The sequence below is a fragment of the Thunnus maccoyii genome, chromosome 6, assembly GCF_910596095.1.
Source record: "Thunnus maccoyii chromosome 6, fThuMac1.1, whole genome shotgun sequence".
In the NCBI taxonomy this organism is placed as follows: domain Eukaryota; kingdom Metazoa; phylum Chordata; class Actinopteri; order Scombriformes; family Scombridae; genus Thunnus; species Thunnus maccoyii.
In genome coordinates, this window is record NC_056538.1 from 26,743,777 (window position 1) to 26,770,271 (window position 26,495).

General features: G+C 41.1%; 1 protein-coding gene across 1 annotated transcript in view; it reads left to right on the top strand.

Annotated features, from left to right (window-relative positions):
- foxo1a (forkhead box O1 a) overlaps positions 1–15,734 on the top strand; it is a 29,045-nt gene extending 13,311 nt beyond the window's left edge. Inside the window, exons 2-3 of the mRNA XM_042414726.1 lie at positions 10,725–10,916; positions 11,396–15,734. Coding sequence (XP_042270660.1) covers positions 10,725–10,916; positions 11,396–12,580 — 1,377 coding nt within the window. The 3' untranslated portion in view covers positions 12,581–15,734. The remainder of the gene's footprint in view (positions 1–10,724; positions 10,917–11,395) is intronic.
- The last annotated feature ends 10,761 nt before the right edge of the window (positions 15,735–26,495 follow it).

Sequence of the window (26,495 nt, forward strand, 5' to 3'; positions counted from 1 at the left end):
CTTTTTTTTATACCTTAAATGAGCTGAAATTGCTCAAGAACATACTGTGATTTACCTTTGATGCCAATAATTCTCCCGCATTGTTTTTTTTTTAGATTTAAACTGGAGGTAGTCAACTGCTCTTCCTCTCTCGCCGGCCTTGTGAAATAAATACGAGGGAAGAGCGAAAACCTCATTGGCTGTTGAAGGTTTTACAGCATGTACGATCACTCACTTATGCATACAGCCAAGCTTTCTGTTGGAGCAATTTATCCAAATGTCAGACCTGGATAAAAAAAAAAAAAAAAGAGGAAATAGCGCATGATTTGTTTCTGTTTGTTTGGATCCATAATTGAGGGCAAATCATAAGTGAGGAACTGTTTGTAAGATGTACAGTAAGAGCTTTATCTGCCATTGTAATCCTGCTGAAAAAGTTTACCTGGACAAGGGCCCCCTCTTTCCTTTTTCCTCTTGTTTTGCCCAGTCAGACTACAGAGTTTTGATTAGGAAGTAGTAGCTCTTGAACCCACTGTTTTCTCCAGCTAGTCCCCTACACCGCTTCTATGAGGGCCTCATTCTGCAGTGTTTTGCATAGAAACCAGAGGCTTCAGTGGGATCAGTATCAGGACCGGCCAGCTCTTCCTGTGCGGATACAATGCAGCAGGAAGTTCACTAATAGCCCCTCTACTCCGCCGCTCGTCTCACACTATCATACGGCGATGAAAGATCCCGGAGTGTCAGTGGTTATGCTGTTTCTCACCGTATGCATAAAAACCAACTCACAGCGTATTTATCATTTGTCTACAGCATTTGTGTGACCGATCAATCTTAAGCTTAACTAGTCACCATCCTCTCATTCTTCCAAGTTCAGTATGTGTGTGTGTGTGTGTGTGTTTGGGGGGGGAGGGTGGTTGGTTGAACTCAGATTCCTTGCAGAGGATTGTGAAAAGGAGATCCTGCCAAGAGGCCGTCAGTAAATACATTTGCAGACAGATTTGCTTGCTTAGATTTGCATGACTTGCGTTTTCTGCCTTTCCATCTGCGCTTTACGATCAGTCATATAACAGAGCATCTGACAATGACCATTTTGAAGAGGTACTTTCCTGGAAGTCATAGACTGCTACTTGGACTCATAGAATCCTAAAGTGAATTTAAGGAGCTCCACACTGAGCACTCAGTGTCCGGGCCTCTTGTCTCCCCTCTTTGCCAAATTGAATTATTGGAAGTTGACGTCAGCGGGTGAGAAAGGGACTCTTTTTTTGCTGCAACACGAGTGTGCGATCAGCTGTGGCCAGTAGTGCATGTGCATGATGTCCCAGGAGGAGCCAGGGGAAAGGACAAGGGAGGAATAGAGGACTAAGAAGGGGGTGGGGATGGAGGGAGAGGGCAGAGACGACCTATTTCTGGTTCGTACCATATCCTAGGGTCAGTTTCCATTTTTAATCTTGAGACTTTTTTTTTTTTTTTTTTAAAAACAGAAAATCGTGGCAAAACAGATTTCTTTTTATATCTCCGTTAACAGTGACACGTTTATGCTCTCGCGGCCAGTCAAACCTGAGGCGCTGTGCTGTGTTGCTCGCTGCTACGCAACATTAATGACAACAATCATTTCCTTTTCTCCGGACCGTTTTAATGAAACCGAGGGTGTAAATAATAAAAAGGCCCGAGGCTTTACATTTCCTGTGCGCTGTTTTTATTTCCACTGCCTTTTATGATCATTGCTGTATTGACTTTAGTAAATAGGTCAGATTATCACTGGTCGGTTCAATATTGGTGCTGATGATAACCTATCAAACTGCAAACACATGAAGTCATCACCGTCTATTCAGATCGCCTCGTGAATGCGGTAATGTGAAGGTGTATTGTTTGATTTTTTTTTTTTGCTTGTTTGTGTGTGTGAAAGAGAGACAGGAAAAAAAAGACACTAATTGCTCAAAATGTCATGACTGAGCCAATTAAAGCACAAATTAGACGCAGACACTTTCATATCAGCCCACTTTAGCTTGTCTTTATTGACTGTCGGTGTCCAATAAATCCCCCGTTAAACATTTAAAATAAAGCAAAATACCCCAAAAGTGTTTTTTTTTTTTTCTTTCTTTTATTCAGCCACAAGAACTTTGGCTGAAAACAAGAGAAATAGAGAGACAGAGGTTGAAATGTTGAATTAAATTAGAAACGGTTTGATCAATATCAGTGCCAGCTGCTTTGACGGTTTTCGATACCCCCCATCGACTTATCTCAAACCAAGAGGAGGCTTCTACCCTCTTGTCACGTCCGCTTTGCTCCATCCCACCCCTCTAGATATTGTCTCTTTGATCTGCCTCTTCAACCACTTTACCACAACGCACCACCTTTAGTTAACCTACTTTCATAATCTAATGGAATCAGTCGTAATCGGCGTCTGGATCACAGAATACTAAATGCATCTGACGTGAAGAGGGGGAAAAACCTGCTGTGAGCAAATCTTATGATGACTTTGTAATCCCAGTCAGTGGTAGTTCCCCGTCACTTGTAGCCCCACCATCAACCCACGCTTAACACCACCTCAGACCTGCTGAGGTGGTGTTAGGCTAATAACAGGTTTATGCTTTTTCTGTCTTAACCACACTGCTCTAACTCAGCCAGACTCAGCACAAAGCACACTGCTCCAGACATGAGCAAGTTACAGCTTTAGGGCTACTTACTGCGGCGGTCAGAAACGGTGCGCTACGTTCTCTGTAGGTCGTCCTCCTTACAGCCGCAGACATTACACAGAAAATAGCTAGTTACGGTGCACAAACACACCTAGATCTTTAAGCCGTTTGATCCCTCTATAATTGGCTCTTACAATTTTGATGTTGACCTTTTCATCATTTGATGCCTCTAACCTTTTAACCCAGTTTAATGACTTATGTGTTTCTATGCCTGCTGATATATTCTCTACTCTTCATCTGAATGTAATGAGTCTTTCCAGCAACTATGACAAATTCATTCATTATTTATCTGCAATCAAACGTGATCTTTCTGTTATTGCTTTATCAGAAACATGGCTTACAAGGGGACTCGAGAGAAATCTTTAAATTACTTAAATACAATTTGGTTCACAACGTAAGAGAGAATATATCTGGAGGTGGAGTATCTCTGTTTATTCATGGTGACTAAGACTTTAAAAATAGGCATGATCTCTCTCTGAAGTCAGATAAAGTTGAATCTGTTTTTTTTGGGGTTTTTTTAGAGCTCTCTGGTGTCTCTGGTGGGAATATTGTTGGTGTTATTTCTCGCCCACCTGACTGAAGTTTATCCAGTTCTCTTGACCTGATAAACATTGAGGATAAAACTCTGTTAGGTTTTAGGTCATTTCAATATAAACCTCTTTAAAAAATAAATTAAACACCTTCACTGGGGATTTCCATCGAAAATATCTGAAATAAAAATAGGCGATTCAGAAAAAATTCAAGTAAAGCGCTGCAATGTGAGAACAGTCAGTAGTGCAAACAACAATAAAATCAGAAATTAACTTTCACTGTCAGCGCTCATGTGACAATAGAGATGACACAGCATCCAGGCCACATGATGATGCAGTAAACAGACCATTGGGGTGCAGAGATGTGGGTGAAAGACGGGCGACACCCTGCAGATGACCCCGTCCACAGGAAATCATAAAAAGAAGACAGAAGTCTGTAATCAAAGCAGAGCAGCATGTTGTGGTTATTCTCTATTCAATATTGAAGTTTTGCTGCACGCTGCACACGGAGCTGAATTAAACAGTGATTTGCAAGAATGACATTAAGTGTATTGGCACGACTGGCCGACTGGCGCTATCCACAGTAGTAGATAGCAGCGCAACAGGATTTAATTCTGGCATGTTGAATTAGCATTTAACCTTTTTGTTTTGTTGTATATCATCACATCAATGTGTCCAGATGAGGAAAGGACAAGGCATGAACATTACAGCACATCCCTGATAGTGAAAATATTGCGCTACTTGATGAATTTAAAAAAAGAAGAATGCATTAAAATATTCCTGCAAATGCAATGATCAAATTCAAATTTGTATTTGTATTAAAGTTCATAATTATTTTATAAATGTTACTGTAACAGCTGCAAGAAACAGCCTAATATGCTTCATAGTCTATTTAGGCCCACTGTGGTGCTGATTTATTTAGATGAATAAAAATCTAACTGTATCATTTTCAGTGGCACAAACTCATACTCTAAGGATTTATCTAAAATTACAATTGAGTCTGTTGAGATGCCTCAAGTGTCAACTAGAAGATTCCTGGGAATTATTGTTAATGAGAGTTTGAGTTTGAGAGAAATCAAACTGACTGGGTTAGCAGAAAAATAAATAAATCTGTTGGTATAATAAGGAGGGGTTAGTCATCTTGTCACCACAGACTGTCTCCCTACTCTATTACAGTCTAATTTATCCCTCTTTCATATTGTAATATAATTTGGGTGAGTACTTTTCCTACTACGCTCCACAAAATTCTGCTCCTCCAGAAACGTTTAGTTAGGCATTGCAACACGATCGGTCACAAATCTCATCTGCTGCTCCTCTATTTCAGAAACTCCAGATTCGTACTATTTATGACATGCGTCTTTATTTATAAGATACAGTCAAGTAAAGGGGATATTCCTGAGCAGATCAAGACTCACTTTAATGCAAATTCATAGGTCATCTTCCTAAAAAAAAAAAATCCCTCTATAAAATGTTACAAAAGATACTTCAAAGACCATTTAACTGCTGTTTTGTAGCTGCTTTTCCCCATGTGTTCTTGTCCATGTTTCACTCATATGTATCATTACTATTTGCACAGGGGTAAATACAGGTGTATAAACCAATATCCCCCTCACAAATACATGCACACACACACACACATACACATGCATGCACACATTTTCTGCTTTTATTTCAATTTTATTGTTGCTATTAGTATTGATGTTATCATATATACTTTGTTACTATTAGTTTGCCATCACTTTCATGTAATCATATAATTTTTTTGTGTGTTTGTTCTCTATAACGTTGTGGAATTGTAACATTATTTAGGTGAACGCTTCAAATAAGCACATTGGGTTTGCTGCATCTCCCTGCACTGCATATTATCTGTTATCTTTGTAGTTTTTTTGTGTATTCTGTGAATTGTGCAAAAAATAATACTTGAAACTACTGTTAAGGTGAAGAAGCTTGCTCAGGACAGCACCGTTTCACTAATGAGTTCAGTGGAAATAGTGCAGTGAAACCGCATTTTTTTCACTTTGATTGGTTCCGTATCGCTGGTAAATGTGTGTGAAACTGCTCAGAGAAGTGCTGGCGTGTGAGTTCATACCTGCTGCACACTTTCAATCAGTGAGGAAGGAGCATTGCTGCAGACATTACATACATATAGCTGTATTGGCTTTGCAGTTGAGGTTTCACTTGTGGTTTCGCTTGATTCAGAGCAGCCCTGCATGTAGGTGGTGTTGCGATCTTATGGGGATTTTTTCTTTAGACGAGTTGACATTTGAGCAGCTCCGAAAAGCGTCAGCACCTCGGTCAGTGTGCCAGCATCTGTCTGGCATGCTGTCACTCGGTTTTCTGCATGTAGGTGGCTACTGTCTGCAGGAGAGGAGAGGAGAGGAGAGAAGAGGAGAGGAGATAAGAAGAAAGAAAAGACAAGAGAAAAGGAGGAGGACGCGGCGGTGAGGAGCGGAGGGGAGAAAGAATGCAAACATATGAGAAGGGAGGGGAGGCAAGGTGAAACCGAGAATATAATCGAGAGGAGAGGAGAGAGAGAGAGGAAATGAGATGAGTAGGAAGGAGATGAGAGATGACAAGACAAGGCGAGAAGGAGAGACCGGTGGAGGCCAAATGAGGGAAAGGGGACGAGAAATAAGGAGGAGAGAGGGAAGGAAAGGAGGAGAGGGTAATGTACTGAACACTGTGGCCTTTCAGTAGTACTGCCAGGGAAGGAGTTTAAACCAGCACAGTGTGTTCTTTACTGATCCATGCCCACTCTGTCACACACAACCCCTCTTTCTCTTTTTCTTAAATAGCCTACGCTCCAAACACATTCTCCTGCTCTCTCTCTCTCTCTCTCTCTCTCTCTCTCTCTCACACACACACACACACACACGCTCACACCACCCAGCAGACTCCCATACTGCAGGCACTTGTTGAGTCATGACGTATCCAGTCAAGTAATTCAGTTTCAACAGTCACACGAGAAAGAGAACCTTACTTTCATGTAATAAATAAAGTGTGACATCAGGGACTCGCAGCTAAACATAAACTCGCTGGCAGTTTGGGGAAAGGGGGGGGGGGGGTGCAGGAGGTGGGGGTGTGGGGGGGAGGTTGGGGGGGTGCGAAAGCTAAATTTGCGGTGTCCACTTGGCTCACGACGCTTGCGGCTTCACATTCCATGCCTTTTTCTCTGCCTCACGACCGCCGTGTTTCCTGTGAGGCAGGAAGTTAGCTCTGTTTCCTGTCACAGTCCTCTTTCATGTGGTCACTTCCTCGTGTTTTGCCAGCGCCGCTCTGTTCTGTTGACTCAGAGAACGGAGGTGGTGCTCCTCGCGGTGGGCTCAGGCAGAACAGAGAAAACTCTTTTTTTTTTTATTATCTCTGGCGACATGAACTAGCCTTCAGAGATAATGTCAGCTCGCTGCCTTTTTTTTTCCACAACATTTATTATGATGAAGTTCGTCACGGCAGAAAAGCATTCACATAAATTAGATAATGTATCGAATGAAAGCAGCAGGTCTTGTCTTGTCTTGGTATTAATCTTTATCTTTACACAATCTTTTTGTTTCTTTCCACTGTCCTCCAGTGACGGTAATTAGAGTTCAGTTCTGTGAAATCGTGGGTTTTGTAACCTTGCAGAGGAATGTTGATTGTGATGACTGCCTGGCTGGGAATCCTGCCTTTACTGTTTCCTAAGAGATACTAACAAGTTGGCTGTGATTACGATTGAACTTTGCACACAGTGATTAGCTGGAATGTTAGATGCCTGTGCGCTGAGCCAGAGATAAATCAGTGTCACATACAGTCGCAGGATCCAAAGGAAACAGACTTTAAATTTGTTTAAAAAAGAAAAATCTAATTTATGAAAAGTACATGAAGAAATGGAGAAATCAGTTTGTCATACTTGTTAGTATAAAGTGTTTTAGCTGTTAGCCGGATTAGCTCGCGCTGTTAGCTGTGCTACGGTTAACCAGTCTTCATCCTTCAAGAATATAGCGGCTACTAGCTTACCGTCAACACACACACACACACAGGCTAACATGCTAACATGCTTTTGTTTTCAACTCTCGTCCCAAATTCGTCTCTAAATTAATTTAACGTTACATCCTCCCGGGACGACAGGAGGTCCGCTCAATCCCTGCATGCTTTGCTAATGACTTATTTGAAGAGTTGGGCGTCCAAGATTGTGTTTAAGTGGTTTGTTATATGGATGCATGGCAGGAAAGTCGCCAACCAGTTTGTAATAATTATATGACTGCAAATGCAAGAGCTTTCATCAGCAGGCCGTAGGCTCAGTCACCATTGTGTTACCTCATCTGGCGATAGATAGTGACTTAACAGAAATTTATTCCAATCTTCGAGATTATAGCTTTAAGAACATAGATAGACTAACTTATCAGAGTTAACTTGAATGCATCAAACAAATTTGTGCAGAGTTGTTCATGATACTAACTATGCATGATCTCTGGATCGATTTGGCCAGCCGTCTTCTCTGCAAGGGAAATGCCGGAAAAAGCCACTCCTCCTCTTTGGTTTTACCGGCGGATTACAACATTAAAGGTGCATGCTGCCACCTACTGCAGCAAAGTCTGTAACATCATGCTATTCCCAGTCCCTCATCATGTGTTTGTGAGAGAGAGAGAGAGCGAGAGCAGGTCACGCAGCTCCAAAAATAGAAAATCAATATGTGTCGGGCAATGTTGATATTGTGGTGGGCCGCCACAAATAAATGAATGTATGGGAAACCCTATCTGCGTGTGTGCGTTTGTGTCTGAGTGTGACCGTGTGTTCATGTTTTCATCCCCCGATCGCCCTGTGCTTTCAAAACCATGATATCAGTGGCTGCAGCGGAGTGAACAACAAAATCAAAACCATACCGCGCTGCTGTTTGTCGCATTGCCACTCCACAAAAAACATGAGCTGGCACACACACACACACACACACACACACACACAAGCACACACATAGAGTGGGAGACGAGGCTTTTCCATTGGCCCCAGCAGACACCCTCAGCCACACTCCCCACACAGCACACTGAGTTCTGCCGAGTTCTGGTATTTCCCATCAGAGCATTTTTTATGACCCTTCACTTGTACTCCTCCTCTTGCATCAAGACTTTTAAACTGGTTTGCTCTTGATCATCACAACACCCAACGTACTGACTGTGACATAAGCCAAAATAGAAACCGGAGCCTCCAAAGTGGAGACTTTAGCTGTGAGTTTCTCCTTCCTGTCATCAGGATGATATAAGGCTGTAACAGGACATCCCGGCGTCTGCGCTCACATTGCAGTCATTCCTTGTTGCAGCACAGCTGAAATTACCAGCACTCTTAGTGGTCATGGGAAAGAGAGGCTCATGACCAGACTTTACTCCTCGCCTTTTGTCATAGCTACCGATGTGCAGGAGGAGGAGGGGAGGGGGGGAGGAGGGGAAGGGGGGGAGAAAAGCATTTGCTAGGCTAAACAGGGAAGGGCTGTCACGTCCCTCAGATCATGCAAACTAGCCCGAGACTATTGGCTGAGGGTGTCGGGTCATTTGATTCGAAGGTAATTTCATTCATTTGTGAAGGGCCAGTGTTCATGCAGGCCCTCATGTGCCCTAGAGCCTGAGGTCCTGCCAGTGAGGAGACGAAAGAGGTGGAGAGAAGGAGAGACAGAAAGGCGTGGAAGAGGAGAAGTGAAAAAAGGAATGAAGAACAGAAAAATGAAAGGAGACGTTATAGCAGAAGTGGGAAGCGATAGTAGAGCAGCGTAGTCTAATAATTGACCTGTTGATCGTCATAAATTGAGTCAACAGCAATTCTGGTTATTGATTAAAGGGACATTTTTACACCAATTGTACACACAGAGGTCACTTTACTCGTTATGAGGAGTCCTACTCAGCCTGAGAAAAAACAGTCTTCTGTGGCTCTGGAGGAGCTTTTTAAAAAGACTTGAGGCTAAAAGACTATTGAGTTGCATTATTTTGGAAATGCAGGCTCCAGCATTTTTACACTTCAATAGGGAATAAAAGTCAGGATATCTTGGCTTCTTCTGCTTTGATTTTGGCCGTCCTTTTTAAAAGATTGTCTCTTGAAAGTCCTTCAGCTTTATGAAAGTGGAATATGAAATAGCTGGAGTATCCCTTTAATCTTTAGAGTCAGACATGCAGCTTTTAAAAAGTGAGAATTTGCTAATATTCTGTTTGTTTTTATCATTGTAAATGAAATATCTTTGAGCTTTTGGAATATTGGACAAAACAAACAATTTGAAGCTGTCACATTAGCTCTGCCGAATAGTTATTAGCATTTCTCTTTATTTTCTGACATTTTATAGACTAAATGACAATTGACATTTGAAAACCAGTCGACAAATTAATCAACATGGAAAAGAATCACCACACGGACGAGAGGGATGAGATTTCATAGCGGAGAATGAGAGGAGGAGATGGTTGAGATGAAGAGAAGCAGAGGTGAAGACAGAGTAGAGGGCAGACTGTGAACCAGATGTGAAGTAGTGACTCACAGCAGGAACAGGCTTGATGACGTTAGCCACTATGCACGCTAAGCTCTGTGCATGCGTGTGTGTATGTGTATGTGTGTGTGTGTGTGCCGGGAGTTCCAGCGTTTTTTCCAAAACAACAAGCTTTACGCATGCACAGTAATGTCTGGCCAAGGCTCATTACTTCATGTTATGGCCTGGACACAAAAAAGCAACACAGAGCCACAGAGTGTAAATTACTCTCTTGAAGGTAAATGGTCACTCGAACAACAGTTCTGGCTGATTTAGACTCTCGAAATCATAACAGGATGAAAAACAAATGAAGTCTGGAAAGTTGAGTAACACGAGTGTCTCGGTACAGTAGTAGTTACAGTAAAGTCAGACAGAAACGATGCCTCACTTTCAGTGGTTTGCTTAGCAGACGTTGGCCCAATATTCACGCTCTTTTGTTTGCCGTGTTTTAATAATGCTTCACTAGCTTCCTGCACCAAAAAATTTGTTTTTCCACTGGGGGTGTCACTAAGCAACGTTAGAGCACAGTATTAATGTGTCTGTAAGGAGGAAAGATTAGTCTGTTTCCTCCCTTTGATTTTGTGCTGATTTAAAAAAGACACAGTCAGGTGGAATGTGTGTGTTGGTATAATGGTGTTTTAAAATGGGCCCCACTCTTTTTGTGAAGGAAATAAAGGCCTGCACGTACAATATGTTTAGAGATAAGACTGTACACAGTTTAAGCCTTGCTCAGCCCAGGATGTATTGCTCATGAAGTAAACCTATTGACACCCATTGTGTGTGTGTGTGTGTGTGTGTGTGTGTTTCTTTGAATAGCAAATGGCATTAGATTGTTGAGTGACCTTAAAATCTCCCTTTTTTTTCCTTTCTAAGTCATCTGTCAAGCCAGGCGTGTTTTCAAAAGAGAACCACCTGTAAGGACGGATTTGCACTTGTGTGTGGAGGCAAATCTGAGGTGTTTTCGGAAAAGGGCAAACACAAAGCTCTTGTCTGTTTGTCTGCTCCTCACCCTGCTTTTCTCTCTCTTTCTTTCTCCCTGTACTCTAGAACTCCATCAGACACAACCTGTCGCTGCACAGCCGCTTTGTTCGCGTCCAGAACGAGGGGACGGGGAAGAGCTCATGGTGGATGCTAAACCCAGAGGGCGGGAAGAGCGGCAAGTCTCCTCGACGCAGGGCGGCCTCCATGGACAACAACAGCAAGCTCACCAAGAGCAGAGGAAGAGCAGCTAAGAAAAAGGTAAAGAAAGAAAGAAAGTGTGTTTTGCTTTTGTGCTCAGAGATAGCTCAGTTTGAACATGCCAAGGTTTTGTGTTATCTCCACTGTCTGTCTTTTCTTTCAAATAAGAACTTACTAAAAGGCGATCGGGTGGCCCAGTGTTCTTCTTAGACAAAAGACACTGATTTTGATAGTGTTTCGATAAATGTTTTCATAAATTATCACTCTATTATTCTACTGATAGAGCTGAAAAACATTAACTAAGAATGACTTGATGTGTTTGGTATTCATATTTACTCTGCTCTCTGTAGATATCTATTCTCTACGTATTACTGCATTATTGATACAGTATTTTGGCAATAAGAGTATTTGATTTTTAAGTATGCTTCAACCTTGTGTTTTACTGCCAAAGGTTTCAGCCAGAAACATGTTATCCTGACTGTCTCTGGCACGTACAGTATGTCTGTTGGTACACTGAGAGTCTCCCTGTCTCCCCACAGCTGTCCCTGCAGGGCGGCCCTGACGGAGGCGCTGACAGCCCAGGCTCCTACTCCAAGTGGCCTGGCAGCCCCAACTCCCACAGCAACGACGACTTTGATGCGTGGAACAGCTTCAGGCCTCGGACCAGCTCCAACGCCAGCACTCTGAGCGGCCGCCTCTCACCCTTCATGCCTGAGGACGACCTCGGGGAGGCAGACGTACACATGGGCTACCCAGGAGCCCCTGGGGCCAAGATGACAGCCACATTGCCCAGCCTCACAGAGATGACGGGCTCTTTGGGACACAGTTCTGAGAATGTCATGGAGAACCTTCTGGACAACCTGAACTTGCTCTCACCCAACAACTCTCAGGTCGGAGGTGGGGCGACGACCCCTGGTTCCTCCCAGTCCTCCCCCTCTCCTATGATGCAGCCGAGCCCCGGGTACCCTGCTTACAGCTCTCCCAGCATGGGCTCCCAGCCTCAGCAGGAGTACCGCAAGTGTGTGTATGGCCAAGTGGGAATGAACACCCTGTCGTCCATGCCACTGCAGACACTGCCAGAGAGCAAGCCGAGCTTTGGGCCCGGTATGGGTCAGTACAGCTGTCCTGGGCTTCTGAAGGAGCTGCTGACGTCAGATACAGACCAGCACGGAGAGCTCATGCCGTCAGTGGACACTGTGGTGTCTCAGTCCAGCGGAGGCTGCATGCTGCCACCGTACAGCAGCAGCCAGCATGCTGCCAAACTCATGGGAGGAGGGAACGGTCACCCGCACAGTCTCTCTCACACTCATCCCCACAATGTGCACAGCCAAGCCCCGGCCACGTCACCTGCTATGAACGGCCGCTTGCTCATGTCCCTTAGCCATAGCGGGGGCACCACGCGTTTGCCTACAACCAAAAGCCCCATGCAGATGCCTTATGGCCTCTCGGGCCACCTCAGCGGTGGAGGCATGCCTGGTGGCTTCTGCCCTCTCAACACCAACGGATACGGTCGACCAGGTATGCCACCGCCCTCGCACCCGGAGAAGCTGCCCAGTGACCTGGATGACATGTCTATCGAGAAGTTTGAGTTCGACATGGAGACTGTCCTCCATGACACTCTGATGGACGGGGACTCACTGGACTTCAACTTTGAGCCAATGGTGACCCAGCAAGGTTTCCCCCATGGGGTGAAGACCACCACACATAGCTGGGTGTCAGGGTAGAAACTGTAGTGCAAAAAAAAAAAAAAGTTCTACTCAACTGACTTCTTGTTGTTGCCGTTTGGTAAAAGACACAATCAGAACTCATTTGAGACAAAGAAAATGTATCCTAGGATGTTTAATCTCAACATCACCTGCAGATTCTGTACCATCAACATTTTTGTTTTCAAAAATACCTTTCTGATCACTTCAGCAGACTAAGACTGGTTACGATCTGCTGAAGTCACCATTAGGGCCCCTGAACTGGTCAAGATGAAATCAGAATTATTTTTGAAATATCAAATATTCTGTAAAAACTAAGTGCCAAACATTTTGCCTTAACATAAGAGCCAACTGAAACACACCTCTCTGGTTTACTCACCAAGATTACAGATACTATTTAGTGGTAGTGTTCGCGATTTTTGCATGTGACACTGCCAACTACATCTCATCAGCAGCAGCAGCAGCACAAACACACAACATACAATGCTGTTTTATTGTGTTTTCACAATCAGACTTTTTATGTACAGTGTAGTGATAATTGATTACCACTACGGACGAATTATGAAGGTAATCTGGCTCATGGGTTTTGTGGACTGACATGATGTTAAGAGACAGACCTCTCAAGGGATCCTTGGATGATGTTACATAATAACTCACTTTGTTCTTGCCTGAATGTACATAATATCATCATACAGTTTGTAAAATCAGGTCTAGTAGTGTGTTTTCTAAGACTGTAAATCGTGTTTACAGAACAGAAGCAAAAATCAAGGCAGCAGAAATGAGCTCATAGAGAAAACTGGATCAGATTCTTTTAGACACATGTCGAGTAGACAGATCTGTGCTCAAGGATCTCTCTCAATCAGGCTGTAAAATGGTAATACCCTTTCTGATTTCTTGTACATACATTAAGAATGTATATTAAAATTATGTAGTAGATGTTTACTAGATTTAGTATATATTTGAGACCTAAATTATTTGTGGTTAATATAGATTTATTCTGGTGCATAACCTGCACTCAGACATCAGAACTGTTCTGAGTCGTTTGTCACTCTGAACCTTAATACCACAGGGGCCTATTTATTGTGCCTAACAAAGTAGATATTGACTGCAGGCTTGAAGGGTTTTATATTGTAAATGTCTACGGTCCAGAAGATACTCAAATCTAGCAGTCTTGAAGAAACGTACAGTGAATTCTTTATTTTCAGTGTCCTGCTTTCACTTTTCTTTTAGAAACCAAGAAGAAACGAGTGACTGTAGATTGTTATTGTTAGGGGTTCCTGAACTCTTTGCGCCGCTGTGAATGTGAGGAGGTCGAGGCAGGTTAGTGGATGAAAGATATTCTCAGTGCTACTGTTGTTTTCACACCAAGGCTGAGTCCAAGACCTGCCAGTGACTGTCATTAAAGACACTGTGAGTTACCAGCCTGTCCCCTGTTCAGTGTCAGAACTTGTTTCGTTTTCCTCTTTGTCTCAAAAGGTTAGCGTGACTGATTTAATTTAGTACAGTATGATTCCTTTTAGGCCAAAAGAGCCCTCTGATGCTGTCAGTCAGATCAGCTTTGCTGCTTTTAATGAGACTTCACTTTCACTCTGTCCTTCCTACCTCTACCTATCTCTGTGTCTTTTTAAACATTTGATATAACAGTAACATGTGACTTGATATCTCCGATCATCTTTTTCATTAAAAGTCCTATTTTAATTCTTTTTTTTTTTTTTAATGTCGCCCCTGAACAGCGCCACTAAGTGTTAAGTATCTTATCAAGCTTGTATATTTGCATTTTTCTGACTTGCTTTTCCCACTTATTGCTGTACTAACAATGAGCTTGTCAGCCTGTCAGAGACTCATTATGCAGAGTCAATTATAGTGTACAGGATTTAGCCGACCTTAGAGAAGATGCTTCTCATGAGGTCGACTGATATGGTGGCTGAAAGACCAAGTGGCTTAGAGGTAAACTAAAACTGAAAACTGCCTATTCAAATTAATGTCTTTTGTATGTTTTATTCAGAAACCACATATATCAATGGGTGTCTGATCATATGTTGGGGCCGTGAGTATGCAAGTTTTTATTCAAGTCGCACCAACAAAAAGTTCACCTTCAACCAGAAGTAAGAGCTCTTGCAGTTTTCTTATTTTGGTATGTGGCTGAAATGAAAACTTGCATACTCCAGACCAGTAATAGCACATAATCTGACACCGCTGACATAGATTTTAAGAAAGCCAGGGAGATGGAGCAGGTTTGAGAAGAGTAAAATGAAATTCTTAACATTTCAAAAGGCTCTGCAGAGAAGCCGTTAAAGAAGCTGCTGTTTGGCTTTTGTGCCAGGTGTTGCCTTTTCTTACCCAAACATGCCATAGTGTACTATAGCCAAATTTGCCTTTGAAGTCAAAGTGATATATTTAGCATTTTTATCATGTGATATGTTCAGAATTATATATATTTGTGCCGGTCACTCAAGTCAGGATAAACTGTAATGAATCCATGTAGTCAGTGTCACAGGGTTCACTCTAAAAGTAAAAGAGCTGTACTAAGTAAATTATATCTACATTTTTAAATGATTGAATCTATGCATTGTATTCCTTAATTTTATGTTGCTATTGTTATATTTTCTTTTTCTTTTGAACTTATTACAGAGATATTTTATTGTAACATAGCGCTGTGAGATACTATGGTGTTGTTGTTGTCAAAACTCTATGTTCCAGATAGTTGTATGGGGAAAAAAATGAAGTTTATTTAGAAAATAGATGATGCAGTGATTGATATGCTAAGCTTTTGTAAACTGACAATGTTGTATTTCTTGTATTTAGCTACAGTTTTTAGAAAATAGCATCAAAAAGCAAATTACTTTTAAAAAAAAATGTAAAGATATATTGCATTTTTAAAATGAAAAACGCAATATTTAGTCTGTCAGAGAAGTCCTGCTCAAAATGCAGATTCTGGACCAATTTTTGTAATTTTATCAATAGAAAAATGTTGCACTTTTACTTACATTTTATAACAAAGTGCTCCTCATAATAAGAGGAAGAGTTCCCACATATTTTAAAATAAAAATCTGTTACATTTAACTTATGCAGGAAATAAATTGGAATTGTGTTGTGTAATTTGCAATCAATAAGAATATGTAACTTGTTCAATATTAATGTATTAAGACCTGAATAAATGTACTTCTGTGTTAAAGATTTGTCCATTTTCTCATTTTCTCATTACACTTTTGACAAAAACAACAACAAAGAAACAAAAAAACACAACTTACTCATCATTGATTTCAAGAATAAGAAAGATCTTGAAAGTAGAAGTTGATATCAACATAAGTTTTGGTAAGTAAGAGAGCTGCTCGAAAGAAGACTATAAATTGAGATTGAAACGCTCAAAAAGCTAGTAAATCGACCTTTGAAGTAATTGGTTGTCTGAAAACATGAGTGGGTAGCTATTCTGAAAACCACTGTTTTTCACAATCGAAGTAAGGTATCAGTAGGTAGCTTTACTTTTTAGGTTTACTATTACTCATTTACAGTTATTCATAATCACAACAAGTAAGTAACCTAGTGACTACAGGCTAATTTGGCCATTTTAAACCTAGAAAACTAGCTAAGCTATCCAGTTATGGCTGCTTCTTTTTTCTAGCAATCGCTACTAGCAAGAGTTCAGCTTCGGCTTCATATCGGCCACTGCTCAACCAATGATTTCCGCCTCCAGAGCAGTCAATCATTCATTTATTGGTGCACAAAGTTTTGTATACCTAATACTCCAATCTGGAATAGTTTTTGCCCTGATAGCTAAACTGGAGAATGCCTTTAGCTTGGCAGGAAATGATTAGGACTGGAGGTTGTCTAATCTAAGGTCACATTTTCATCCCAATTAATAAACCAACTGACATTTCCAGGTCAAAGTACTCATGTAGGGTTATAAGACCTACAGTACTTGCCAAGTCTGCTGGTAAATTGCAGAGGGCTATTAGAAACATGTAGTATTGACCGTGATGCTGCGTTGGCTATGTTTGTAGAAGAAAAAAATATGTCAGGAGCTACCTTGTTTAGCAAAAATCATTATAAATTGTCAGTTATCAACATATTGTTTAAAAATTAAAGTTTCTGCAGTGTAAATCAGTACATTCCTCCCTTTCATCCTCCATTTAGTGCTCACGCTTAAAAACTGGAAAGGACACAATTGTCACAGAAAGATAAAGGATCCCAGAACAGGAGATTCAAACCATGTGCAGAGGCTTGTTTTATAAAAGAGTGAAAATCCTCTACTTGTGTGCTGCACTCCCGGTTTTGGCGTCTCATTTCTTCCCTATAATGATTCCTCCTGGCTTTTCCTTACAGCCACATTCCACACCATGCACCCCCTACCATTGAACCCAGTCACCCCAGACAGCAAACTGCAAAGCCTCTCTGGCCCCAGTGTCTTTGGCTTTGAGTTGTAAGTAAAAGATAACCTTTAACTAGACAAGCCATTGGGGACTAGTCTCATAAAAATCCCCGGGTAAGAAGTGCTCTTAAGAAGTTGCAGTCTGGACTTGCTTTTCATGCTCAACAGTCTTTCTTACTTTACCATTTTTCCTCCACACTGACGAATTTCACACCGAAGAAAATAAGTACCTGCAACCGTAGCTGAAATTAACACCATCCCAGAAACTGGATAAACTTTCATAATCCACATGTACAGTATAACAGTCAGTTCAGCCTGTAGCATGTTGAGGAGAGCTTGTATGGCTCAGTTTAGTTCAAGAAGTGGTACACTGTATGTTTCACTGCCCCCTGTGTCCAGGAAAAATTGGAGTGTTTGCATTTCTTTACACTGCACAGCAATGTGGGTCAAGGTTTCGGTGTCAGAGCAAAGTGGGAGGGAGGAGGGAGAGGGGGGCAGAGAGAACGCTTGTGAGCACATAGCTGAGGAATGTGGGTGTGGACTTCTGCCAAAGGCATATGCGATCCTTATGTTCCCCTGGGTGCGAGAAGGCAAAATGCGGTTAGACAGTTGGGGCCATGTCAGGACACAGATGCTGTGTGAGGACGTAGTAATATGCCATTGAGTTCACTCTCATTGCTGCATTTGTACTTTCACATTTTTCCAGCTAGTATTTCCTTGTGCCTCAAGTTAAAGAAGATAAAAGGTGCAGCCTTTTGATTATGGGCAGAGACTGAACCATTTTAAAGAATACACACTCCTCGTGTTTAAATTCTTGTCATTCCCTCAGTTGGACAGTTAAATCAATATTTGCAAACAGAACTCTCACAGTACTAGAATACTGTGGGCAATAGTCAAATCTGTGGTGTCACCAAAGCCTCTTCCTGGTACTTGTCTATTAACAAAGCACTGAAGGCTGGCTTTGTCAGTTTGAAATGCTTATCTGATTTTTCCCATCTTAATGACATTCCTCAATATGTTCATCATGCACAACTGAAGCATACATGTTTTGAGGGAAATGGGAGTTAGGATTAAATAAAAGTGGCGTGTGGTATTTATTGATAACCACTAAAATAACAAGAAACATCTGTGAAGGGGCAAGTGTGTTGTAACCCTGCAAATCTTTGCTTATCTAATGTGAAAAGTGTTACAGGCTAGATTCTGTCAGTACAGTGGGTCAGTGCACGCCTTGGCTGTAAAAACAAAGAGGGAAAATAAATAACTAGACAGTTGCTGCTGTCGCCAAGTGCTTGCTCATAGGGCAATGTTAGGTCTCTGTAAATTAAAGAGTAGACCTGCTCTATGATCAGAGTGCCCTGAGATAACTTCTGTTGTGATTTGGTGATATATAAATAAAACTGACTTGACTTGACTTGACAGTTTCAAATCTCTCATCCAAACAAAATCAAATCCTGGACCAAATCCAATAATATCCTCATTCAATACACTGTCAGAGTAGTCTGTGACTTTGGTGAAAGACCCACAGTTTTGTTGCACATAATATCTTAGAATTTTCGATCTTAATCTTCTAACTATGTGATTCATTCATTCATCCAAACCTTTACAGGTGTAGGCCATTGAGAGCAAGCTCTCTTTTACAAGGACACCCTGATTACAATACAAATATAAAATATAAGAAACAATTAACATAATCAACAAATACAAAAGGCAATAAGAACAGACAACAATAACCAATATAAAATATAAGAAACAATAAAAGCATTATATAAACGCAATAAAACACATTATATGAAAACATATTAAGGCAATAAAAAGCAATTTATACACATAAAAGTTAAAGCTCAATTAAAACACACACATTCACACTGCCCTATGTCAGCTAAAAACAATTAAAATGATTAAAAGGGATTAGCTCATCTAATTTTACTATCTTCTGCAAGTTGTTCCACTTTTGTGGAGCGTAATATTTAAAAGCCAATTTCCCAATTTCAGTACTAACGTGTTGATTTTCAAGGACCGAATAGTCTTGGGACCTAGTGCAGTGTGAAATTGAACTATAGTTAATAAGATATGTAAGGTACCCAGGAAATTTGCCAGGGAGAGTTTTGTGTATAAATAGTAGTGCCGTTCTCTTCTTACTGCCAACGACTGCCACCCAACTTTCTGATATAGAATGATGAGTCCTTAAGCCATCCCCAGTTATGAACCTTAGGCTGGAATGATAGACTGCATCAAGGGGTTTAAGAGTAGAAGCAGGAGAGTGCATATAATTTACATCACCAGTGTTCATAATGGATAAAAAGGTTAACTGAATAATTTGCTTTCTATAATTCTGGGTAATACATGCCTTATCTCTATAAAAGAATGCCAGTTTTCATCATTATGTTTTTTGAAGTACAACTTGTCATCTATCCAGAAACCAAGGTTATTTATAATAGAGTATAGAGTATACTCTTTCAACTGGTGTCCCACTAAGAGTTGTAATATTTACTTTCAAGGTATTGTTAGTCAGTTTTCTAGAAAACAGCATACATTTGGTTTTATCTGAGTTTAACAGTTAATAGTGGTTAGAAGATTAGATTCTTAAGGATTGTTTCAACTGAAACCATTTAAAATGTAAATGAGAGGACTCATATGTTGAAAAATAAAAATAAAATATGTATCTACTGTACTTCATCACACTTATCTTTTCTAACTATCCTGCAAGCCTGAACATGAATAGCTGTGTGTGTGTGTCTGTAGGCGGTTGTGTGTGTGTTGAGGGTGTGTCTCCAGGGCTCCATAGGTGACACAAATAAGTCTCAGAGAGACTTTGGGCCCAAAAGACACCAAGCAATGGGGCCTGTAACTAGTGAAGTGCCGACGTGGATGACAGAACCCATGGGTGGTCACCAGCCTCAGATGAGCTTGTCTGCTGCACACTAGCCCAGCATAAATTAACATATTATTTTTATTTCCTAGTTCACTTGGTACATTGTTTAGTTTGTTTACCTGCTTGTCTTACCTATATTCATAGTGTTTTTTGATGAAATTTGAAGGCCCTATAAACAGAAATGTCAAAATTGCAAAATACCATTATATAAAAAATAAGTTTGGCCAACAAAAAATGGTCTGGACAGAAAAAGACTAATGTTTTAGAGCATCACATGCAGCAACATGCACTTAATGTAATGAGTGAAATTCATGCTTTTGTGGGCCGATGCGTGTTCAGTCAGCCCAAATGCCTGCCTGGTCGCCCAAGTACTTCTTCAGTAAGTCCACATACCCATATCCATAGTTGACCTTAGTGCCCTTCTTGTTGACACCAGTACCCCTCTGGTTGGCCCAAGTCCCCTTCAAGCTCAAGTGCCTTTTTGATTTTACCAAGTGCTCCTTTGGTAAGCCCAAATTTTCTTTCTGTAGGCCCTCATACTTCTTATTGACCAAAGTTCCCATTGTATCATGCCCCTCTGATAGGCCCAAGTACCCTTCTGGTTGCCCCAAATACCCTTCTGTTTGGCCCACATGCCTCTCTGGTTGGCCTGAGGTACAATTCCGATGGTTCCAAATGCCCATTTGGTTGGCCCTAGTGCCTTATAGCTGGCCCAAGTGCCCAGAGTTTGCTACATGCCTCTCTGGTTGGCCCAAGTTCCCTGCTGGTTGGCCTTAGTCCCCCTCTGGTTGGCTGAAGTCCACCTCTGGTTGGCCCAAGTGCCTCTCTGGTTGGCACAAGTGCCCTTCTGGTTGGTGTAAGTCCCCTCAAGTGCTATTCTAGCTTGAGTGCCTTTTTGGTTGCTCCTTTGGTTGGCCCATGTGCTTTTTATTTTGCCACATGCCAATCTGGTTTGCCCCAAGTATCCTTCTGGTTGCTCTTAATGCTCCTTTGGTAAGCTTAAGTGACCCTCTGGTGGACCCAAGTGCCCTTCTGGTCAGCTCAAGTCCCTTCTGGCTGCTCCAGATGCTCCTTTGGTAAACTCAATTGCCCTTCTGATAAGCCCAAATGCTTTTATGGTTGGCTCATGTGCTAATCTAATGTGACCCTGGGGCTAAACAAACCACAAACCTAAACATAACCCTGCTCCCGTGCACCAAAGAGGTGCCACTTTTTTCCCTCCATGTCCCATAAAAAGCCTGTGCATGCCACTGATCAGATGATCAGTTACACTGCATTGCACTCCATCACGTCATCTTGTACCAAAGCAGCTCCACTTTGGGAACAACAAACATCATTTCAGGAGTAGTGGGAAGAGAGACGAAGAGAGAGAGACGTGGAGAGACAGAGAGAGTAAAAGAGAAACAGATGTAGTTCAACTGTTGTGTAAGTTGAGAAGAGACAGCCCAGCCTGGGGGTGTGATTTGTGTCCTGACTTGACCTCTCCGGCAGCTCTGATAAGACACCCAACAGGCATGATACTCACACACATACTGATCTGATTCTTTCTCTCTCTCCCCTCTCTTTTTATCTTTATTGTTTCTGACTGAGCTGCTGACCATCACTATTCCTTCCTTTGTAATTTATGCATCTCTGGAACTGATTATCCCCATATGACTTTAGCTTCCAGGTTAGTTACATTCCACATCAGTCTTTGCTCCTTGCAACCTTTGTACTGTCATATTTTCCTGCTCCTTAACCACCTTTGACATTATTTTAGTATCTATCATCATCAGAACTAGATATATATCCCTAAGAGCTCCATTTATGTCATGTGATGTAAGCAATCTCGGGAAATGGAGCAAGACAGAGCAGAAACTGTGAGTAAGTGTTTTGTTGAAAACCAAAGTGTGTAAGAGCCGCCGGTTCCTAACATCTCAAGTGGGGTTCATTAGGGGAGTTTTCTGTCATACTGTCAGGCCTACTGGTGCTTGGAGGAGAGGACTGAAGTGAAAATTCAGGGAACTTCAAGCATTTAAAATAGATTCAAAGGTTCACTTTTGATGATTCATGGACTGAACTGCACAGCCTGGTAATATCTTATGACTAACTCGGCAATGCACAGAAACAATAGGAGCCCTTTTTCTCAGCTATACCACAGGCAATGGTTACTACAGTCTGCCTTTGTGTTGCTCAGAGCTGTTACTACATGCAATGGGAGACTATTTATGGCTGTTCACTGAACCTGGCAATAGCTTGCCCACAGTCATATTCCATATGAAAAATGCCCCTCTCCACCCAACTTGGGTTTGTGGTTAGCTGCAACTGGCATGCGACTCATGGTATTTCCTCTAGAATGATAGTAAGAGAGTCACACACTGGCACTCTCGAGAATAAACAAGGGCTTCTTGAAAGGCACACAGGATGTAAACACTTAAGTTTCTATGGTAGAATTACAAAATGAAAAAGAGGGGAAGAAAAGAGAAAGAAGAACAAGAAGTAAAAGACATGGACAAAATAAAACATCAACAAAAAATGAGAAAGAGGCAGGAGGCAAGGCAGATTTATTTGTGTAGCAACTTTCAAACACAGAGGCAATTACTTTGCATAAATTGCACAATAAATTGCACAATTATGCACTTTGCAGAATTGAATAATAAGACTAATTTAAATACATAACATAATGTACAAAGGAATAAAGTTTTACAGTCAGAAAGAAACAGGGAAACATTACAAAGCACTTCAGAGGGCAATTAAGGCATGCATTTGCATGTCATAGTACATGTTAAATCTATCTTACAATAACTCTAATACTGTAAATAGTGAATATTTCCTATTTGACATTGACACAGGCACCAGTTTAACCGCAAATGGAAAGAAGTCCAGATTCTGAGTTTTATCTTTTAAATATTCTTTTTCTTTTCCAGGGTACTTTGTGGTTTGTCTTACAAGAGAAACAAAAAAAAAAAAACATTTGTCCCATCTCTTATATATCAATACAGCAATTAATTCATAATTTCTCTAAACAGATTACAGCTGTACACTTCCACAGAGACTAAAAACAACAGGATGCTGTGACTGTACTTTGGTGGGTAGTGGCTTGTGGTACAGTACATTTTCTGGTTTTGGAACAATAGTGTTCATTTGCATGTCTAAATCCCATCTTAAAACCCATAAACACTCAAAGATCGTTTACACTCTGTTGTGGATGAAGCTGCCAGTAGTGTTTTCATGAGAAAGTTCATACTAACAAATGCTGAGAGTTTCACTTTTCTGTAAGTTTGCTTTCAGTTTGATCTGTTTCCTTCAGTTTTATCTGTGCAGCAAATGGACACACATGTTAGTATTCATTACTGGATAGCTTTACCTTTGCCATAAGTCATGAGTTTTAAAGTGTTACTCATCAATGGCAGGGGATGGGGAAAGGTATCCTGCTGCAGCAGTGGGTCATTCAACCAGTAATGAAATTATTCATAAGTGTATTCGATTATGTGTCCCCTCTACTCATGCGTGTCATAAGGTGTTTCACGCTTGTTTACGTTTTATCCAGGCACATATCAGTTACCTGAGCCCTGGCCTAATAATCTGCATTCAGGGTACGTGTAGGCGAGAACCAAGTGTCAGCAGGACATTTGAAAACAACACCATCAACAACACTCAGCGTGGCTGACAAACACTGATCGCTGATCCTAACAAAGCAGCATGTGTGTTTGGAAAAGTTTGGCACTGAAATGCAGGTGGAGGCAGTCTGTCTCTGTGTTCCAACCGCAGGATTTGTCCCATCTCTTTTGCGGTCAAAGATTTCTCCTCTGATAAAAGAATCTACAACAACATCATTGTCTGCTTTTTGGTTTGAGGATGTCAGTTTGGCCTCTGGGGTGTCCCTCACTACATTTACTCTTCAGTGTCTTATAGAGTCATTCTTGTACATTTACATTTTTAGAAATTTGCTTACTGTTTTATCAATACTAAGCTTAAAGTAAGATAAATATTCCAATATGTGTATGTGTCGAGAGAAAGAGTAAGAGCTTGAACATTCTGAGTGTCTGCTTTTTGGGTAACAAAGCTGAGAGGCAGACATCATAGAAATGAAAAAAGTCAACCAGTCATACACCCAGCGGAGAACAAAGCAGAGGAAATGGCAACCAAAACCCTCTCTTTTCAAATTTATAGCATAGATTCCTTTTTCATCTTTTAAGCAACCCAAAGTTTTTTTGTTTTGTGTCAGCTTTGTTGTGGTAAACACTTTTGCATTTTATTTCAAGTTATCAATTATTTAGGCTTAAATGCTCAGTCTGTAACCTTTTTTCATCCTGAAATTTATTGTCGCAACTTTTGGTTTTGAAGGTTTTATACATATAAAGAGGATATAAAAATGGTTTATGTTTGTTATAGACATAAATACTAAATGTTCAAGGACCAAATGTTCCATCTACAACCCCAAATATACGCAATTTAGAGTCATAAATAGTCATCAGACCTGTTTGACTTAGTCTTTGTTTGACTTCCTCATATAACACATCAGTCTGCTTTCCAAATCTGAATTATTGGATTCATCATTCAATTTTGTTGCCTAATACACTTTTCTGAATGTTTTTAATGACCTTTGCTAATATTGTCATACCTCTTTGCTATTATAACACAGGTATTGCCACCCTCTCTGCACTGTTGCTATGGTAATATCACATTATTCAGTACTTTTAGAGTTACTCTTTTGATTTGACCGAAAATAGCATCAACCCAGCCGAGTTAATCAAAATAGGGAATTCCCATGTCTTGACTGATAAAGGCTCTAAAAGGAAATAATCTGAATCGTCACTGTTTGTTATCTACAGTATGAGCACACAACGCAGTTTTTGGTGGATGAGGGATAACATTACTTAATAATAGAGATTATAGCAAAGGGAAGGAAAAAAAAACCCCATCAACATCTGGTAGAGGGCGACTCTTTGAAACCTTTAACTGTGTGCAAGACAATAAAATTGAGATTAAAAAGCCAAAGAGTCACATTGGAAATGACCCAATCTCTTTTTGTTTTCAGTCTAGACTTGGAAATGACCCAGAGACCCCTGCCCAAGAATCACACAGTGCAGCTCTTAGGGGATTAAATGGTCCAGGATCAGTTAAACTCTGGATTCTTTCTCTGTATAATGCATGTGTTGTGGTAACGACCGGTAGTCTCCTTTAGATAAGGGATAAAAAACCCTGCAGATACACTCTAAGTCTCTTTTCTATTGCTCCTAATAATTCTATGGGGTTAGCACTCTGTGGCTGTCCAAATGTGTGTGTTCTGAGCTGCTCAGTTATTGACTTAGAGAGATCAGGGAGGAGCTCATGTCAATAAACTGGCCTGCCCCATGCTGGCTGCACCATATGGAGAGGTCTGGTTGTAATTCGTGGGACAGGCCAGGGCATAGTGCCAGGGAATTAGAGAGGCGGGCGGCAGGAGACATTTTAATTTGTGCTGCCATGTGCAAAGGCATGCACCTCCAGCCTGGGTCGGTTCCTGTGATTAGGCCAACCAGCGTATTCTTAGAAGAGGGGAGGAGCAGGAAAACATGGGGGAATAAAACAAGGACCCAGGAAATGCTATTGATTGCTTGACATGAACATGTTTTAATATAATGATGTAGTCTTAAAGCAGCATCCTGACTCCATCAAAACAATGTCATCAAAAATGAATCATAAATATATTTAATGTCTGACATCACACAGCTTGGGGAGTACTACTGCTTATGAAAAAAAGTAGTATAAAGCCTTCTGTGACCCCAGAGGGAGCTGTGTGGTGATAAATTGTCTCAAGTGAAGTCACTTTGATGAGCGTCAGTTGGGGCTGAAATCTACAAGTTTGGAGATGAAAAAAACCTGGGGATGTGGAGTTGGAAAGAAGTGATTACCAGAACTCTGTAGGCCAATCCCAATCTTTGCTTGGGGCTAGCTGCTCAAGGCTACATTAGCCGCTGCTAGCATAACAAATCTGAATCTGTACAGTTGAGTAAATAGAGTCAAGTTGCATTGCTGGTAATGTAGGTGCCAGGTTTTGATAAGAAAAAAGAACGTATGGAATAAAAAAGACACTAGCTGTGTCTCAATTCAGGGGCCACATCCTTCAAAGGTATTTGAAGACTGAATGCATTAGTGAATACGCTGCTTTTCCAATTGCAGAATGATTGTACTGCGTCCTCCTGTCCTTGGAGGCAGAGCCACTTATGAGAAAGAGAGAGAGAGAGAGGATGAGCTTCTTCAGCTCATGAAGGAAGACTTAAGATTGCAGGGAGAGGCAGGAGAGCGGAGAGAGAATGGACAGGCTCTTCTCTCTACTTGAGAGATTAGTCAAAAAATAAAAAATATTGAATGAATGAAATAAAATAAAGTAATTGTTAAATACATTGTTTATTTCATTTACAGTGGTCTTTACAACTATTTACATAAAGTACATAAGAAGTGGAATAATAAGGTGTCTGCAGGTCCTTAAAAAGTCTTACATTTAATTCTATAAATATTAGGCCTTAGAAAATGTGTTTACGTATATTTTGGTTCAGCTGAGCGGGGAGTCCCTGGTGGTGGTGCTGGACCTGGATGGACTGCCACAAAAATAAAATAAAAATTTCTAGCTCCATTTCTACTAGCTGTGTCCCGATTGTCAACTGCAGCTTTCAAGGTTATTAGGCGACAGGAGCAGCGTTTCGTGATGCAAAGGTAAGGGCGGGAACAGC